This window comes from Fulvia fulva, chromosome 3 (assembly GCF_020509005.1).
Source record: "Fulvia fulva chromosome 3, complete sequence".
NCBI lineage: Eukaryota > Fungi > Ascomycota > Dothideomycetes > Mycosphaerellales > Mycosphaerellaceae > Fulvia > Fulvia fulva.
Window position 1 is genome coordinate 4,968,776 of NC_063014.1, and position 19,377 is coordinate 4,988,152.

The window sequence follows — 19,377 nt, forward strand, 5'->3', positions numbered from 1 at the left end:
GAGGCGATTTATAAGGAACATACTTAGATATATACGCCGCTATACTACTAGTAAGCATGTTCCGCCTCTACTATACTATAGCCGCGAGCTTCGACCTAGAAGCCGAACAATTCGATATTATTAACGCCTTCCTAAACTCGGACCTACTATATACTATATATCTGTAACCACCTCCTAGAATTAACAGGCCATCCTATAGACACGCCCTTAAGCTAGTTAAGGCCCTCTACGGTCTAAAGGAGTCCCCTTTATTATAGTATAACTCCCTAACCGAGACGCTAGCCTCCCTTAGACTAGTACCCCTATCGGACTCCGAATAGATCTACTATAACAATAAGGTTATATTCTTCTTTTACGTTAACGACCTAGTTATACTCTACTACCGTAAGCATAAGGCCTAGACTACTAATATTAAGTAGCGGCTACTTACTAAGTACGAGATATACGAGCTCGGTGATCTCTCCTAGTTCCTAGGAATCAAGGTTACGCGCGATAGAAACAAGCGCTTACTATAGCTCTCTTAAGAAGACTATATTAAGAAGCTAGCCGCCAAATTTAGTATATCTACGAATGTACGTAAAACGACAGTACTAGTAGATTAACACCTTGATTAGACCGTTCTAGAGGGTCATTAACCCACCTCTATCGCTATCCTTACGTACTAATAACGTATAGGATCCCTTAACTTCGCCGCTATATATACGCGGCCTAACATCGCCTTTTCCTTATCTATACTATCGTAGTATCTAACTAAGCTAACTAAGACATACCTTAAGCTTATAGATTAGTACTTACGCTATCTCCTAGAGACTAAGAACCTCTACCTTATATATAGCGCTAGCAAACACATTACTAGCCTTTATAGCTAACTAGAGCACCTCGGTAGTAACTACGAGTTCTTTAGAGTATCGGACGCATCCTACGGCATAAATAATAATAGGACCAGCTTAAATAGCTAGGTCTTTATACTATTCGGTGGACTAGTAGATTATAAGGTATCTAAACAAATTACTATCACTAAGTCCTTAATAGAGGCTAAGCTACTCGGGCGTTTATAAGCCGCCTTAGAGCTTATATAGTAGGAACGAGTCTTCGCTAAGATACACCTTTAGTTTAATTAGCGTACCTACTTATACTACGATAATACGTAGACTATCCGCCTTGTTAACTAATAAGGGCAAAAGCTTAATACGAAGCTACGCTACGTTAATATCTACTACTACTAGCTCCGATAGCGAGACTAGCGCGGAGACATTAAGATTAAGTATCTTAGCACTAACGATATGCCTATAGACGGGCTAACTAAGCTGCTTCTACTATAGAAGCACAAGAACTTCGTTAAGCTACTTAATATAGCTAAGGAAGGCGTAGACCTACGTACCTTAGTACCCTCTATAGCCGTATTAGGAGGTAACGGGCTAATAGACGCCTAAGAAGCCCGTAGTAGCGGCCTTACCTTATCTCGAAACGAACACCGAACGGCTTCATCTTTACGGACACCTCTCTAGAAGCGCTAGTAGGCGCAAAACACGGCTACTAGTAGCTACTAATACTATAGACGATAACGAAGCTAGGGCAAAGTATCTACTATTTACCGGTACGGCCCTAGTACTATTATTAACAGGTATTTCTCGGACCCCTATTAGCTAATAGCGTAAGGGCGAGAAACACCCCTATTACTAGTAGTAGCGTACGCGCGCGACAAAAGTAGCGCGTCTAATTAGAAAGCGAGAAACGCCTCTAACTTACTACTAGTAATAATACTACTACCTTGTCACTATATTATCCGCTACTTTCGTACCTTCTATACAGTACACACTTGCCTAAAACAAAAAGGTGTTACTACTCTAAGGTAATGACCTTTAAAAGTATAGAAAGTAAGGCACCCCGAAGGTGCCTTTTTAACTTTCTGATACCGTTACTCCGGTATTACCTATTAGAGCCCTATTACACCTCTTATAGTACAAGCTCTGTCGTAGACAGCCTAGTGTATTGCGCTACTAACTAGTATCTTATACTCCCTAGGGGTAGAGCGAGCTCTCTTACTATTCGCCGGAGCGAAATAACTTAGTATAGAGTAATTATCGGACAATTTAATAAGTTGAGCGGACGACAATATATGTTTAAGTATACGATAGGACTAAGGCTACCCCTAGATTAAACTCAGGACCTCTAATGTTTGCCGGTAGGTAAGATGATTGTATACTTAAGTAAAAGTCCGTATAACGGGACTATTACCTAAGCTATCTTACCGGTAACAGTTATATATTCTATGCTTTTTATATAGGTAACAATAGTAGTAGTGAAAGTGAGAAATAAGGGAAGGGGTACAAAGCTCACCTCACTTACCTCACCTTACTTCACCTAAAATAGCTGACTTACCCTTACTATAGTAGTAGTAATACCGAGGGCCTAACGTTACTACTATAGGTAGGGGGGGTAGTTATGATAGGGTGCACGCGATTATATAGGAATCAGCTTATTCACTCTAGCGTACGAGCTAAGGAGGTGTGTCGCGATCCGAGCGTATATATAGGCAACATCCTATTATTAAAACTTAAGGCTACGTACGCTAAGAATTAGGTAACTAATTAGTTACCTATAGCCTCTTTAAGAGCAACACTTGTCTATTCTAGATAGACATATACAATACATAACCTACTTTTGAAACACCCTATATAAGCCCGTACAATAACTTCCTATATTTCTCACGTAATACGTATTACTATTCGTGCCGCTACTCGTATCCTACGCGCTATACCTAAATATATTAGAAGTCTATAGCCCTAGTCTCGAGGCGTATTACCTACCGGGCTTCTATAAATTGTAGGTAGATATAAGGGCGCGCGTATTATAGGGTCCGAACGAGATAGTTATTGTTCTACGAAGCTACGAAAGAGGAGCGCGAGGCGCGGCGAAGTTATAAAGCAAAGCTAAGCCGCGCTAACCCGATACGGAAGGTCCGCGGTTCAGCCGGGCCGACGTAGCTATAGTAGGGGGTCGCGGGCTATCCGTAATAGTATTCCCCCTCCTAAAACACGCCTTAGTCCTCTAAGCGTTATCTACCTTATAAGGCTACTTGCCTATCGAGCTCTTTAATCGCGCGAATGCCTAATCATCCTCTAGTACCCTATCGTTATCCGATAATATCGTATTCGCTCTATTAAGACTATCCTTGACCGGCTTCCTTCGAGAAACATATTGCCTAGTTAGCTAGCTTACCCTAGACCTAAGTCTATCTTCGGCTAGCACTCGCGTATAATCCTTATGACCAAAGTTAGGTATTATTATAGGCTCTATAGGCTCTACTCGAGTATCGAATATATACGGAGCAGATTCTATTAGAGGTAAGGCTCGAGGCGACTTATTTATAACGGTGTCTTTCGGAATGACCCTAATCGTGTTAAGCCCGAGCACCTTAGTAGCTAGTAGGGACTAGTTAGATAGAGCTACGAAGCCTATAGGCGTAGATAACTCCGGCCGGTTATAGTAAAAGTCTATAATAGCGGCGGCTACGTATTTAAGTATGTCCTCTATAGGTTACTAGGTCTCACTATCCTCCTCGTTCTAATATCTAGCCTATTTCACCTTATACTATATATCTACCTTACGCTTATGCCCCTTCTTTACCTTGCCTACCCGCTTACGGGTGTATATATTAAGGATCTTTCCTACCTCGTATATATACGTAGGTACTGCTACTATATCGGCTACTATATTAGCCTCGGTAGTGTTAGGTTCGATAGTTATCGGTAGTAGCGGCGCTAGATACTGCCCTTTAAGTAGTAGGAAATCGGGGTGGTCGGCTCGTTATAGTAGTAAGGTATAGAAGCAGTTATTAAGTCCTACTAGAGCGTCTAATAGTTTTAGTCGATAAGAGAGTCTAGCCGGTATGACTTCCGTGATCTAGTAAGGGCCGGTATATTTCCTGTCTAGCTTCTTAGATAGTCGAGTCGTACGGATATTCTTAGTACTAAGATATACCTAATTACCTACCTTATAGTCTAGAGGAATGCTTTGGTAGCGGTTTGCTACTTCTGCTTAGAGAGCTTATAACATTCGTATATTCTCTTAAAGGTACTTATAAAGCTCGCAAATTCGACGTACAAAGGTTTCTACTAATCGCGTATCTAGTCGCTAGAGAGTAGTCAGTCCTCCCTCCTTTCTAGCGTTTAGGTCAACTCGCTCTATAAACTTAGGGTTATAGCCTAAGGTAGCGTAGAACGGCGATATACTAGTAGTCTTGGATAGGTGATTATTGATCGCAAACTAAGTAAGGCATAGCCATTCTACCTAGTCATCCTATACCTTATTAGTAAATATACGAAGATACTATTCTATTGCCTAGTTAGTACGTTCTGACTGTCTATTAGTTTCTAGGTAATACGAAGAACTTAGCTTACGATTTATACAGAGCATCTTATAGTGTTTCTTCTAGAAGGTAGCAACCTACTACTTGCTACGGTCTAATATAATAGTGTTAGGAAACCCGCGCCGACAGAACATATGTTTAAGGAAAAGCCTTGCCGCATTCTATGCTATTATTACGCTAGTAGGGATCAGCTCGACTTCCTTAGTAGGCCTATTAGTAACGGTTATAATATTGTTATAGACTATACCGTTAAGAGTACTGTCTAGGAGTCCGACAACGAAGTCGACTACAATATGTTCCTAAGGCCGATCTAGAACAGGAAGTGGCTGTAATAATCCTAGTGGCTAGGAGTATAGAGATTTTGTTATACGGTAGGTACGGTAGGTACGGTAATTCGCGGTGTATCTACGTACGGATCTCGCTAATCTAGGCTAGTAGAATTTACGTGCTACGAGTTTATAAGTACGAGCTCGTCCTAGATAGCCTACTACTAGAGCATTATAGTCTATCTTGATTATCCTAGTCTATAAGGCTTAGTCATTTAGTACCTATAAGCTCTAGCCGTCGTATTGATTTCGAACATATAGTAGGTCGCTATCTACTTTATAGTATACTAGGTAAATCTTCGCTCTCTATAGTAGTGTAGGAGTGCGGTCTTTCTATAGGTCCTTAATCGCGGTCTTAAGCTCGTTATTAGGTACGTACGCCGTCGACATTCGATACTCGAGTTCGGCTTCCCGTTGACTTTTACGCGTCGCCGGTTATTTAGTAGGCGTATCTCGTTCTATAGGTATAAACTCTTTAGCTTTAGGTTTCAGCTATACTAGTTCCTCTTCTTCCGGCGTATCTTCTACTATTGCCTATAGTAAGGCGATCTTAAGGAATCGCTTAGGAGGTAGTAATGTCTAATACTAATGCTAGTTCCGAGGGTCGTTTACCCCCTACGCAAGGTCCTAGCTACGTCTCGTTAGGCTGTCTAGCTTTGTACTTTAAAGTCCTAGACGGTATATTATCTTGAATTTGAACTATAACAAGAACTTAGCCTAACGCGCTTATCGCCGATTTAGCTACTTTGTCTTTATAAAGTATTCTAGGTTCTTATGGTTAGTATAAATCTTGACTAGCTATAAGTCCTTATTATCTACTTCGTAGGCGAGCTCGGGTCTCTATTCCTCAAAAGCCTTAATAATAGCTAATAGTTCCTTGTTATAGATTTTATAATTACACTCCTATAGACTTAACTTCTTCGAGTAGAAGGCTATAGGATGTAGTACACCATTCTCGTTATACTACGAAAGTACGCCGGCGTTCACAAAATCTAAAGAATCTGTCTCTACTACTGTTTCCCTACCTAGTACATAATATACGAGTATACCGGCTTTGCTAAACGCAGCTTTCAAATTGTTAAAGGCTCGTTAGTAATCTAGTGACTATTAAATCCTTCTGTTCTTATGATTGCTTAGTCCGTCCGACTTGGTCAGGTTTATAAGAGGAGTAGCTATACGCGAAAATGCTTCGATAAACCGCCTATAGAAGTTGGTAAATCTAAGGAAGGCCTAGACATCCTTTAGGTTCTTAGGAGCTTCCTATATCTGAATATATTCGAGTTTCTCGGGGTCTATCTCGATGCCGTTAGGGGTTATAATTAGCCTAAGATACCTCACCTTCTATTAGTAGAATTCGCTTTTGTCGATTTCTACTATAAGTCCTATATCGCGTAGCTTAGTAAGAACCTTCCGTACGTGTTTAATGTGCTCCTCTAAGGTGTCACTAAAGATAAGTACGTTATCTAGGTAGGCCGACACAAAGTCGTCTAGGTGTTCTTATAAGACCTTATTAATATATAATTAGAACGATGCTAGTCCGTTACACAAGCCGAATGGCAGTACTAGACACTCGTAGATGCCGTATCGTGTCGTAAACGCCGTTAACCACTCGTGCCCTTTAGCTATCCGTAACTTGTTAAAGGCTGCTATAATGTCTAGCTTCGTAAAGTACTTCTTACCGTATATACGGTTAAGCGTCTCTTATATTAAGGGAATCGGATACCGGTTCTTAATAGTGATCGCATTCAATCCTCTATAGTCGATACAAATACGTAGCCCACCTCTAGGCTTACGTACTACTAGTACTAGTGTAGGAGACTGGCTCGTCTTTTGCCCTACTTTCCGTACCTTCCCTTTAGATGTTTACTCGTCTAGCTATTTCTTGACTGCCTTGTCCTCCTTCTTAGCTAGGCCGTAGGGCTTGCGGTATAGTGGCTCTTATAGACTATTAGGCTTAATATGAATCTCATAATCTACGCCTAGTCGGTAAGGTAGGAGTCCTTTATAATCTTTAGCTAAGAAAGCGTCTGTAATATCGTAGTATATCGGCGGCAACTTCTCCTTCGGGTTGTGATTAAATTACTTGTTCAAGAATTGGTCTAGATTATTAGTAGCTATTACACTTAGCTTAAGCTCTCCGTCGTCGCTCTCACGCCTAGTGGGCATAATATAGAAGCACTTAGCCCTAGGCTAGTACGCGTACATTCCCTACGCGCGTTAAGAAACGCCCTAGTAGTCTACTTCTTCATCGTCTATGTCTTCTAGGTCATATAATAAGACGTTTAGCTCCGCCCCTCCTACTATAAAGCTTGCTACTTCTCTAGTAAAGGGCTCTAGTCCGTACCGTACTAGTGCCTACTTCTTCTTCTCGCGATAGTTTAGGGATTATACTGTTGTTAATGTCTTATTCTATAGATAGTGACCAAAGCAGTACTCCGATCTAAATGCCACCTCGCCTGTCTCCTAGAAGATGTTTAGGTTATACGCTATAAGCTACGGTAGGCTAAAGACGATGTTATATTCGAGGTCGGTGACGTAGTATAACATTTGCTCGTAATAATCGCCGATAACTACGTCTATAAGGGCCGCGTATATAATCTGCCGTGTAGTGGCCGTTCTATCTCCTAGTATTAGTCGTCGGCTTTACGTCAAAGGGATTAGGGGTATTGTGTATTTGCGTATAAATTTCTAGTTAAGAAAGAGAGAGGTAGAAGTAGAATCTATAAGGCCTCGAGCCTTTCTATATTATATTATTACCGGTAATACTATATAAGGGTATATAGCTAGCTATTGTTTATCTAGTACGTATGCCGATATCTTAAGCTCCTTACTATAGTCTGTTACCGTCTCTTATATTCCGTGTCTCTTAATCTTATACTCTTTCTGTCCTAGGAAGTTCGGGTGACCGCTATCTACTACGCTTAGGTAGCGGTCGTGCTATCTCCCTACTACGGATCGGCGGCTAGGGAACTAAGGTTCGCGTTCGGATTCGGCGTAGTATTACGTAGACGCGGTGGGCGATAGTCGCTATCGTACCTATATATTAGGTATTTAGGGTTAGTTAATACGTAAGAACCTATACGGTAGCGGTAGCACTTACCCTACTTCTTAAGGTCTTCGCGCTACTTACGGTTAAGCGTAGGTATGTTCTATAGATATGTCGGTAGATCCTCCTTCTTCTTAGTACTAGCGTACTATAGTAGGCGCTATACTAAGGCACCTACTATACCGGTAGCGGTACTAGTAACTACGTTACCGTTGTTCTAGTTATTCTAGCCGCTATTGCCGTTCGAGTTACTATTACTACGGGGGCGCTCCTTCTACGGGTATAGTCGATCTGTCTTATAGAAGCTCTCGTCTAGTACGGTACACTCCTCGATAACGTCTTATATACTGTCTAGGCGGCGGTCGACTTCGCGGTCGCCGAAGGTCTTAATAAAGTACTTACGGTTTAGTCGGTTACGGAATAGTATAAGCTCGGTCTTATCGGTCTATAATATCTAGGCGCGCAACTTCGAGTAGCGTATATAGAAGGCTATAAAGGTTTCGCCTTGTTCTTACTTATAGGTAGTAATATTAACTATGGCCTTAGTTCCTTTATTACGTATACTATATTAGCGTATTATCTAATCTAATAACTCTTCTCTAGTCTTAAACTCGTTAAAGGACTACTGTCTAGGCATAGGGATCCTCGGCTTAATACTTCGCTAAGGATCACCTTACGTCTACCTATATACGAAGCGTAGACTATCTACCTTAGTACGGAAGGTTACTATAGTTAGCTTTAGGAGAACACTACTATACTAGCTATCGAAATTAGGGTCATTATCGTTCTTAAAGTACTTAGGGTTAGGCACACCCTTACCGATCTCTATACCGCGAGTAAGGGTGCGGTTAATAGTAAAGAGACGTTCTAGAAGGTTAACTAGTAGTGTCTAGGTACGGGTATTACGCATTCTCGAGTCACGACTATTATTAGGTCCTAGTCGCGGACGGTCGTTATTACGTCCTCGGCTATTATTACTACGGTTATAGTCGTCTCTATCGTTATTACTACTACCGCTACCGCCACCTCTACTAGTAGCTTCGCGATACCTACGTAATAGCTACTCGAGTAAGGTCTCGCGTAGGCGGGAACGAGAGGATCGGCGGCCTAAGCGGCCCCTACCTCCGTTCTATATAGTGTCTCCTACCTTAAGCCGAGCCTTTAGGTTATCGACTTCTTGTTATAGGGCCTAGTTCTTTACCTTAGCATCTTGTGCCTTCTTCTTCTCCTTCTCGTAGATCTCGCTAAACTGCTTATATAGGTTATTAGCTTCCTTATATTTCTTCTCTAGCTCTTATAACTTAGCTAGGTCGCAATCCTTCTTACTCTTAAGATCTACTGCCATTTTCTATATAACAAGCTCTTCACTTCGTAGCATCTTATAGATACGGTCGTATTCGGTATATAGCGTAGTGTACTAGGTGTTCTAGAGGTCGTTAGCTCGCTCTATTATATCGAGTTGTCTGCCCTTAGTAATCGCCGTATTGACTACTTATAGTACGAAGTCGTAGGTGATCTTCGGGTGTTAGGATATAAGGGTCGTAAGGTTATCTAGGGTAATATTCTGGTATTCGGATACGAGAATATGTTCTGCCTCGTCGAGTAATAGATATACCTCGTCTAGGTCGCCGCCTAGGTTCTCTTCGAGCTTGAACTCGAACAGTTCTATAAGTTAATCTTACTACCTTCTTCTCGCTCGAAGGCCTTCTAGTAAGCTTTATTAACCTCTTATTATAGCGCGACACCGGTATCTACTATAACCCGCCGGTTGTCGTCCTATATCTAACTCTAAGGGAAAGAGGAGAGGTCGGGGAAAAGAGATATACGCTACTTACTTTTGCCCTTAGGCTTAGGTAGCGGTAGTATACCGCCGTTCGCTATTTATAAAGTTATATTATCTAGGTTCGGGGGAGGCGTAACGGTACCTATATCCTAACTATCTACGAGCGCGCGACTACCTACTAATAATATCGCTACGTTACGTTCTCTAGGCATCTACGCGCTATACGACTTACCGTATTCTATGTTCTAATACGACTCTACGCGTTTTCGAGTTCTACGGTTCTATCTATTCCTATTATTACGCGTCCCTTACCTAGACCCGCGATCTAGGTAGGGTAGTAGAACAAACTATAAGGGCGCGCGTATTATAGGGTCCGAACGAGATAGTTATTGTTCTACGAAGCTACGAAAGAGGAGCGCGAGGCGCGGCGAAGTTATAAAGCAAAGCTAAGCCGCGCTAACCCGATATAGAAGGTCCGCGGTTTAGCCGGGCCGACGTAGCTATAGTAGGGAGTCGCGGGCTACCCGTAATAGTAGAACAGTACGACGTATTTCGGCGTCTAGACACGTCTATATTCGTAAAGTCTACTATCTACTCCCGGTACCTTTCGGCGGTATAGATAGTCCTTAAACCTAATATATTCCGAGCGGAGTAGTATTACGACTATTACCTATAGGCGGGTAAGGGCTCGGAAGAGTATTACCCTATCTCGGCTAATAGGTCCTATCTTCGCCGCTACCTCGTCTTCTCGTCGGTATACTCGTCGCCGTAGTAGTTACCCGTTCGGGTACCGTTCGCCTTTCTTCTAGCGCTCGTTCTAGATTCCCTATATATATCTACGGACCGCGTTCGCTATAGCCTTCCGTTCTTCGCGTCCCTATCCCGCTCCTATTACTAGTATACTACTAGCTAGGGCCTATACTCGGAACTTTACTATCGGGGTTTATTACGTATCTAGCTACCGCTAGGCCTATAATCCTATCTTCTTTTTAGGCGCTATAGATCGAAGGCGTGTCGTAATCGCCTAGTACGCCGCGCGGATGTCGCTCCCTATCTTACTATCCGCCGTCTAGAGCGTATAGCCTATAGTAAGCTATTAGAGGTAGAGGTCTAGTAGCGTAATCTACGTATCCGCTTCTAGGACCTACGTCGGTATAGTACGGTATACCCCGGTCGCCCTACGTAAACATTCGTTCTATACGTTTTGAATCTACTTTATCTAGCTAGTCGCGTAGGATAGATACTAGACTAGTGCCCTAAAGGTAATCGCCGGTCGGACGATAGAGCTATATAGCTAGCGTACCTTTACGAAGGCTACGCCCTATATAGAGGCCGCGAGGCGTATAACTAAGGCTTTATTCTAGTCTCCCCGTTACCGGAGCTACTTTAGGTAGGCGTACTACCGGAGTTATATATCTACTTAGAATCCTAGGACCCGGATAGATAGCTATAGAGTAATCTAGCTTACGCCGGTCCCGGCCTCGATCGTAGCTTAGAGGTTATACTTCTTCGGGGTCCTCGTAAGGTAGATTATCTAGTACTTCTTAGGTACGAAGACTACCCCGTATCGCGCTACCTATTCGTTATATACCTCGAGCGCCGCTTCGAGTTAGCGGTAGTTAGTCTTAGTTAAGTCGCTATATATTAGGAAATTCGTGTTATCGACAAAGCCTATATAGGAGTTAGTACCGTCGGCGCTTCCCCTAAGTAGCGGGAGGAGCGTAGAGGCAAAGAAAAGGAAGAGGATTAGAGAGAGCGATAAGCCCTACGGGATCCCCGTTTCCGTAGGCCGTATCTAAGGTTTACGCTACTCCTCTAGGACGAGCTACGTAGACCGGTTACTAAGGAAGGACTTAACGAACGCGACGAGCTAGCTAGGTAGACCTTTTGCCCGGAGGTTATAGAGTAGTCGGGCGTAGGAAACTTTATCGAACGCCCCCGAGATATCGAGGGATAGTAGGGTAGCGACCTATTATCGGCGTATTACCTAGATTATATAAACCTATTCCGTAACGAGTTCTAGGGCGGTCGTCGTAGACCGCCCTAGTCGGGCTCCTATCTACTTAGCTAGGAGGAGCTAGTACTCCTCGGCTAGCTTAGAGATACGATCGGCTACGATGCGCTCTAGCGCCTTACCGATCGTACTAAGTAGGGCTATCGGGCGGTAGGCCTTCCTAACGTCGTATCTAGCCTTACCCTCCTTACGGAGGACGACTATACTCGAGCACCGGAAGGGGGTCGGTACGTATAACTACTAGAGGTATGCCGTAAACAGCCCTACGAGGTGCGGGGCGAGCGTCTAGCGGCAGTACTTAAGGAATCGGTTAGGGATCTTGTCTGGTCCTAGGGCCTTGTCTAGTGGCGCCGCTTTTAGCACTATTAGTACCTCCGCCTCCGTTACTTCTTAGCTAGTCTCGAGCTCCGTTAGGTATACGAAGCCTTCGATATCGTCGAGTCGGCAAAGAAGGAATCGTATTTAGCAAACTAGCTACGAGATAAGGTGACAAGTCTTAACCGCGCTTTCCTACTTATCTAGTACCACCGTGTAGCCTCGTTTCGAGAGGTTAGCCCGGAGCAAAAGCTTCCCTCTACGCCCTCCCTCCCTGTTTACTCCTTAAGCCAATATCCACCTCTATAGGCCTAAGCCCTTTAGTGCTCTCTATTGACCGACATACGCATCCGTCCTCTCGGGCTGTACAGACAGTGTTAGCCGTCGCTACTAGTGTACACCACGCCCTAGGTTTTGACGCCCTTCGCGTTACCGCAGCCTATCTCTAGAAAGCGGCCGTCTATGCCTCGCAGGTTTGCTCGGGGCACACACCACGCCGGGCAGCGTACTCCTTACGTTTCTACCTACTAACCAATATAAAGTTCCTTATTACCCTGCCCTCGATCCTCCCCGATCACAGAACTAATCTACTTGCATTGTACGTCTTTTCCCCGTCCTAACAGCCGTCTTTTCCTTGCTTAGGCTATCGTCTTTTCCTCGTCGCAATCTACCATGTCAGACTAGGTGCGTTGTGTAGCGGGACAGGCAGTGCCTCAGGAAAACCCCTCGTTCCTATACCGGGTGCTCAATAGGCCCTTACAGGCTTCGTCGCGTGTCCACCTACCCACCGCATTGCCCGCTGGCAAACACCAGATTGTTTCGTAGTCCGCTCGACGCCGTCGCATAGTCCGCTCAGTTGTTGTTCTGTAGTCCGCTCGTCCAATGTTCGTCGCTCAGCCCGCTCGGTTTGCGGTCTCCGGAGGTGAAAATTCTGCACTCACACCAGAGGTGTCCTGTCGAGCGTATAGGCCACGGTTCCGCGCCCTTCTTATACGTAGAAAGAAGAGGGACTCGCTCCCGACACGAGTACACGCTCGTCGGATGGTTTTCATACCCGTTTTGCTGGTAGTCCTCTGTTCGCCGCGGCTTCGCCTGCGTTGCGCGCCCGTCGCGCCCACGACGCTCCAGCGTGAGAATACTTGGCTCTCTCGTAGCAAGACGAGAGGTTCGTGGCCGACACCACGTACAGGTGATTCTCGTCGTCGACCCGTTACGCTTAATTAGCATTGTGAAGTTTGGAGACCACCGAAGATGGCATTTGCTTACCTTGAGTACCACCCATATCGTTCACATTGCCATAGCCTCCATACATAGACGTCGTAAGACTAGTATGTAAATGACCCTCAGCAGTTGTAAATGGCACAATGACAGGATCGCCAACACTCAGCGATCCCACAGCGTCGCCTACTTCTGAGATGTAGCCAACACCTTCGTGACCAGGGCCATATGGCACGGGAGAGGCGTTAGTAGTGCCTCGAAAGATGTGCAAATCCGACCCGCAGATGGCAGCTCTGCTCAGCTTGACAATGGCATCGGTTGAGTTGATGATGGTCGGTCGAGGGATGTCTCGCACGCTGACGGAGTAGGCATTACCTTCCCACATCACGGCCCGCATGGTCGCGTTGATAGCTGCTGTGACGTTTGAAAGAGCCATGTTGGTCGACTGTACGTTGTGATGAAGAATGCAATCATTTCATTCCACCGGGCCAAAGCCTTTTTATCTGCTGAAGCGTCCTCCTTGCTGCGTCTGTCCTGATATCATCATCATTGCGCGCTGTGACACTCTCCAGAAAAGCTTCGGTGTTTGCCAGCTGCTAAGCCCACATTATCAAGCGGACCCGTAAGATAAGGGGCGTTGTTGTGCATCAGCTCTCGTTGCCAAGGACCCGAGCGGCCATGTTGCTCCATTGTAGCACAATATCAATCAGAGATAGAGTGGCACGAATCCACTGAAGTGGTACCAGAGAGGTAATGTGGAGTGTGGCAAGACTGTTGAAGCCGTCATGCCAAGAGATAAGTCGCATATGCAGTGCGGTCTCCGCGCACCTGTTGTTGCTCAACGACAAAGTCCACGACGACGCTACGGATGCTTGAGATTTTTGATGCCGTTCTGTCCAAGATGTGCTAGATCGTAGGTTTGTTAAGACATCGTTTCCTCATGCGCTCTTGGTCTTCTGCTGCCCACTGCGTCCAGAACGCCTCTATAGCCAGCCACCGGAAGTATGTCAAAGCATCGGCATGCGATCGCGGTACCTATGAAGAGGTCGTTCCAAAAGTGTAGAGCCTGTATATCGACCGTGAGGTGGAAATTTGCTGCTCTTATTCCAATGGGTCCAGTCGAGCCGCCATCTGGCGAAGGACATCAGACGTCTTTCGGGCAGTGAAAAGGTAACATGACCAGTCACTTGTAGTGAAAGTATTGTTAATGAATGTTGAACGTAATCTTACTGTGTCGTGTGTTGACACAGCTCAAGAGTCCCATAAAGTTGCCAGCCCAGACATGAAGCACTCTTTCTTCCCCAACCCCCACTGAACTTTTATTATCAAGCAAGAAGAAGTCAGAAGTAACCACACAAAACAAGAAACAGCACCCATCACTTACCACTAAACATGGCAACCAACTCCACCAAGAACATTTTCCCCTTCTTCGATGTCCCACTCGAGCTCAAGGACATGATCTACGACGAGACCCTCGAAGACGTCGATACCTACCTCGAAGTTGGACTCCGCGTCGAAGCCAAGAATGTCCCACCGACCAACGCCCTTCTCATCTCCAAGAAATTCAAAGAAGAACTCGAGACCCGCGCCAAAAAGCACAGCCACCTCTTCATCAAGGACAAGTGGGAATCGGCTCCTGTTCCAAAACTTGAGAATGCAATTCTCCCGGAGCCAGCCACAAAGATCCGCCGCCTCGCCTTTGAGACAGCAGCCAATTACACCGACTACATGGAGTACCCAGATCAATGGTTCTCGCGGCTTACCGTTCAGATGGACTGGCTGCGATCCTTCGACATCAAGATCATTGCGCTGATATGCGAAGATTCACAATCCGAGGAAGACAGCGAATACGGCGTCGACGAGTGGGACCGGTCGCTTCGTGAGCAGAGCTGGTGGGAACTTAGGGAGTTCAAAGGTCTACAGGTTCTCAATGCTGGTTATGAGCACAAAGAAGACTGGGACACAGTCCTTTCAGCAGACTGGAGGGCCCCGTTGGCGATAGAGTGGAAGGTGGTCGAGGAGAGTCCAAAACAGAAGCGCATGCAAGTGTGGTCGTGCATCACGCCAACGAAGGCCGTCGATATGTCGGACTGGGCGTTGGATGGCTGGGCGGTGGACGGTGAGGAGTAGCGGGGCCTTGTGGTTCCGGGATGTTGGCGAAGATGTATGAGTATAATGCTTCGCAGCCATAGAACAAAGAAGATCTGCTGGCCAGCTCGTCTCAATTCATGTGACCGACCGTTACGAATATTTCAAGGACAGCGTCCCCACAGGAGTTCCCGTGCGGAGATATGCTGACCCAAGTGTCGAATCGCTTGTCAATGTTCCTTGCCGCAGTTTTATCTTTGCTGTTCGCCGAGAACTCCGTAATAGCTCAGCTCATTGTGATATAGCACAAGGAGCTGGGATCACGAGGAGACTGGAGCAGGCCTCGATGGTCGAGAAATTGTGCTTGGCTGTCGATAACTGTTTTGTATAGCTTCCAATAATGCTTGTTCGCGAGCTCTGGTGTCCCGCCCCTACAGGGCGGTGCGTTTTGATCCACCTTGTATTGTCGTGTTGTCGATGTTCGAAGGATATTCAAGGAGTTGAGTCCCTCGGAGAAGGATGTCACCACTTCCTTAGCGCCAAATGCTGTTGCACACTTCGTCGCAAAGAGGAAGGCGGCCACATCACAACTCTCCATCGCATTAATATCTATCCTATTGACACCCACAGTCTCCACTGCAAGCCATAATTACTATACCACCATTATCACTATCCCTATCCCTATCAACAACCCGCCCAGCGGACTCTTCTATCACACACCTAACCCCAACCACAAGGCAGGGATCTGCGCCCTCTCCTTCGTCTTCCCGTCAAGCAAAGCTCTCTGCGGCCTCATCGCAAAAACACCAGACTCCACGCTCCAATCGGTATCTCCAGCAGGAAGCGCCCGCTTCTCATTTACACTGCTGCGGGTATCGTGACTATGCCACCAACTCCTCATGCTGCCCAGACTGCTCAATTGCTTCATGCGGCGCAAGCTGCGTCCAACTGTGTGTATGCTCTTCCGCATCCTGAGTGTAGCTGCCTTTGTGACGTTCTATGCCTTTGTTGTGGCGGCGAAATCGTGGTGCACCACGTTTGTTGCTGGGCAGCAAGTCTAGTACTGCTCATCCGGGCACTCGTAGGCAAGATGGCCTTCCTTCTCACATAGTGCGCACCATTTATCTGAGGGGTCGGACGCCGTCTTGTCGCCGGCCTTGTCAAGGCCCAGCTGCTTCTCATTCTCCTTGTTCGAGAGAGCTGGCGACAATGGCGCAGGCTTCTCGACCCCCGCAATCGATTCCTCATCGTGGTCATCGAGGATGTCCTTAGCACCCTCTGAGTCCGATGTCGAATTGTCATGGTTGGGTTGGAAGTGGCTGCAGTCGAGAGTGTCATGTTCCGAAGACTCGCACATCTCGCAGAAGAGCTCCTCTTTCGAATTGCCGTTGGTCGTAGCCGAAGCTTTTGCATGCTCAGCGAAAGTAGCCTTGATGGTATCCGCGCGAGACCGTGCCCCCTTGGCAGTCTGCTCGCTCTCATTTCGTGCATGGGCATGGCCATTTGTCATAGCGGAGTCGCGGCGCAATTGCTCCAGTTCTTCCTCGAGCCCCTCCTTCGCTTTTTGGCTATCGTTGAGCGCCGCTTGCAATTTGCTGACCTCGTCGGAAGACTTGGTATATGAGCTGCTGCTGTGTTTCGAGCTGTCCGGGCTGGTTGAGAAGTTGTGGATAATGGCCTTCAACCCACGAATCTCGTCTTCTTTCTGCTCCAACTCTTTCGGACTCGCACCAGATCCGTTCATCGCAGCTGCTGCCTTCTCTCGCTCACGCTTGAGCTCAGATCGTCCACGCTCAACTTCACCTCTCAGGAACTCGACTTCGCCCCTGGCTTCTGCTTCGCCTCTTCTTGCGTCCTCCAAACCTTCTTCAAGCTCTTGAACGAACTCTTCCAGCTGCTTAAGCTGCCTTGCAACGTCGTCGAACTCTTTCTTGCTTTGACCCAACTCTTCCAGTTGTGCATTGCGCTCGCCGAGCTCCTCGATTTGGGCAAGTAGATCCCGCTTTTGTTCCTCGTAGACACGTTCGGTTTCCGTGCTTGCCATCTCCAGGGAATCTAACGTGCTACGGAAGTCCGCTCGGTGTGCGTCGAATTCAGATGTCAGAATTGTGATCTTCTCGTTCTTTTCACGAAGAATTTGCCTGAGCTCCGGTGTGGAGTGGTCTCCTTTGTCGAAGGACAAGCTGCCATCCTCCGGTATCAGCCCCGACAGCTCCTTCACGCTGGCTTCCATTTCTGCCAGATTTGCCGCTTGCTCTGCCAATCGCTTGTCCCGTTCTGCAAGCTCTGCACGCAGAGATAAGACCTCTTGATCGTGAGCTCCTTCCCGACTGCCCAGCCTTGATGACGAGCGTGCCGGCTGTGAGAAGGACTTTGCCGAGCCTTGACTGCCTCCACGTCCATTTGTGCTTACACCTGACGGTCGTCTATCCTCTGGTATGTCTGCTTCTTGTCTGTGGCCCAGTCGCGAGCCTGTGCGAGAATATGGTCGCGCCGATTGACTGTTGGCGGTGGATGGTCTTGAGGTGGTGGTCTTCGAGAGCGGGTTCTTGGCTGGTGTGACACCACGACCCGGCGTTCTCGTGCTAGCGGAAAGCTGTCGTGCAGGCGTCGGGCGCAGATCGGGCGCAGGTTTCCTGAATGGCGACTCGGGTCGTGGTAGAGACGGTCGTTTCGGCTTGAAGGTAGGACTCAAGGGTCGTGCGCCTGGTCCGACAGAGTGTGAGAACTTGAGCCCAGAGCTAGCAGGTGGGGCTCTTTGTCCATTGACGGTGCTGTATGATGGTGTGTTGGGCGTTAGTGGGAATGAGTCGAGGGACACTGCTGGTGAGTCGCGCTTCTCGGCGCGGTGGACAGGCAGGAAGATGCCTGAGCCGGGGATCGAGGTGCTGAAGTAGTGTGTGCTGGACATGGTGTTAGCCTATCATCCTCCCGCAAGACTTGTATACACACCCATCCACGTCTCCGTCATTCTTGCCTCTAGCAGAAAACTCTCTAGCCAGCTCTACGCCCACGAACTTGCCACTCTTGCCTCTGACGGTGCCGACGAATCTGACGGTGCCAAACATGTCGCCCGGCACATTGACCATGTCTCCCACTTCCAGATCGGTGACGTCCATGCCGGCGGATGCAGGTGTTGTCGGCGCGCCAGTGAGCGCTTGGAGACTGGCTTTGCGCTGAACATCGGCGGTGGAGGCGCGCAGTGAAGGCGAGGAGGCTGTATAAGTCGGTCGCTGGAGGCCAGAGCGCTGCCGGGGGGTCTGCAGCGCCATGATGGCGTGCCCAGCGTGGTGTCCAGATGGGTTTGAGATGCGGTCGATGGGTGCGGAGGCGTGTTTCAGGAGGGGCGCGGGGTGTGCGGGTGCGACATGCGGTAAGATGTTGGCGTCGCGGTGAAAGAAGAGGGGATGTGACTATGTAGAATAACTTGGTCAAATTGTGGAGATGGGGGCAGCTCCCAATCCATTATCGTGGCAGCGCAAGTTGCAGGTGGTCGTTTGGCACTGACTTACTAATAATTCTAACAAAGTCAAACAAATTATACGCAGTAACAGTGTAACCCAACCCCTAACTTGGCTTGCCGAAGTATAGGAGGAGCCGAGTACTTGTATCTTACTTGTTGTTGATACCGCGCATCAACAAACACGTGTAGTTCTATGGAAACCCCACCTTCGCGTGCCCTCGAGGTGCTGCCCGCCCGCAACAACGCGACTCGCATCTCGTCGCCATCGTCAACAACTCGGCACTCATCCTTGCGCCCACATGACACAGGATACATCAGACATCAGACATCCCGTCATACATGCAGCCTGCCGTGAAGCTTCCGCCCACTCGCAACGCTTCCGAGGGCCCGAAGCCGCCCGTCGGCCGTGGATGCCTTTGCAGCATTTCGGCATGCACAGGCACCACCGGCACGACTGTACGGAATCCAATAGTCGACGTAGAACGCAGACTCTTCGGCCTCAGCGATGGTCGTCTCCAATGGAGCACATCCGGCAGCCTGTAGAGTGTGCCCTGTGGTCCAGATGATGGCCAGTATCACCAAGGCATCGCCCCGACCGGCCTCCAGGATCGCGACGATCAAGGACGCTTCCTCCCCACCCTCATTGATACCTACGCCCTCGAAGCCACAGCATTCTATGCAGACAGACCCCCTACAGTTGTTCTTATCTGTGGCAAGGAAGGGGGAATGCAGAGAGCTGTTCTGTGCTCGTA

At 47.2% G+C, this 19,377-nt stretch overlaps 2 protein-coding genes across 2 annotated transcripts; one reads left to right on the forward strand and one right to left on the reverse strand.

Moving 5' to 3' along the window:
* Positions 1-14,466: 14,466 nt before the first annotated feature.
* Positions 14,467-15,204, forward strand: CLAFUR5_08481 (uncharacterized protein; the record flags this gene model as incomplete). The annotated part of the gene is made up of 1 exon (XM_047907629.1): positions 14,467-15,204. One exon carries the CDS (start codon positions 14,467-14,469, stop codon positions 15,202-15,204), a length of 738 nt encoding a protein of 245 aa, XP_047759363.1.
* Positions 15,205-16,219: 1,015 nt separating this feature from the next.
* Positions 16,220-18,434, reverse strand: CLAFUR5_08482 (uncharacterized protein; the record flags this gene model as incomplete). The annotated part of the gene is made up of 2 exons (XM_047907630.1): positions 16,220-18,065; positions 18,115-18,434. The coding sequence occupies 2 exons, from the start codon at positions 18,432-18,434 to the stop codon at positions 16,220-16,222; spliced, it is 2,166 nt and encodes a 721-aa protein (XP_047759360.1).
* Positions 18,435-19,377: the final 943 nt, after the last annotated feature.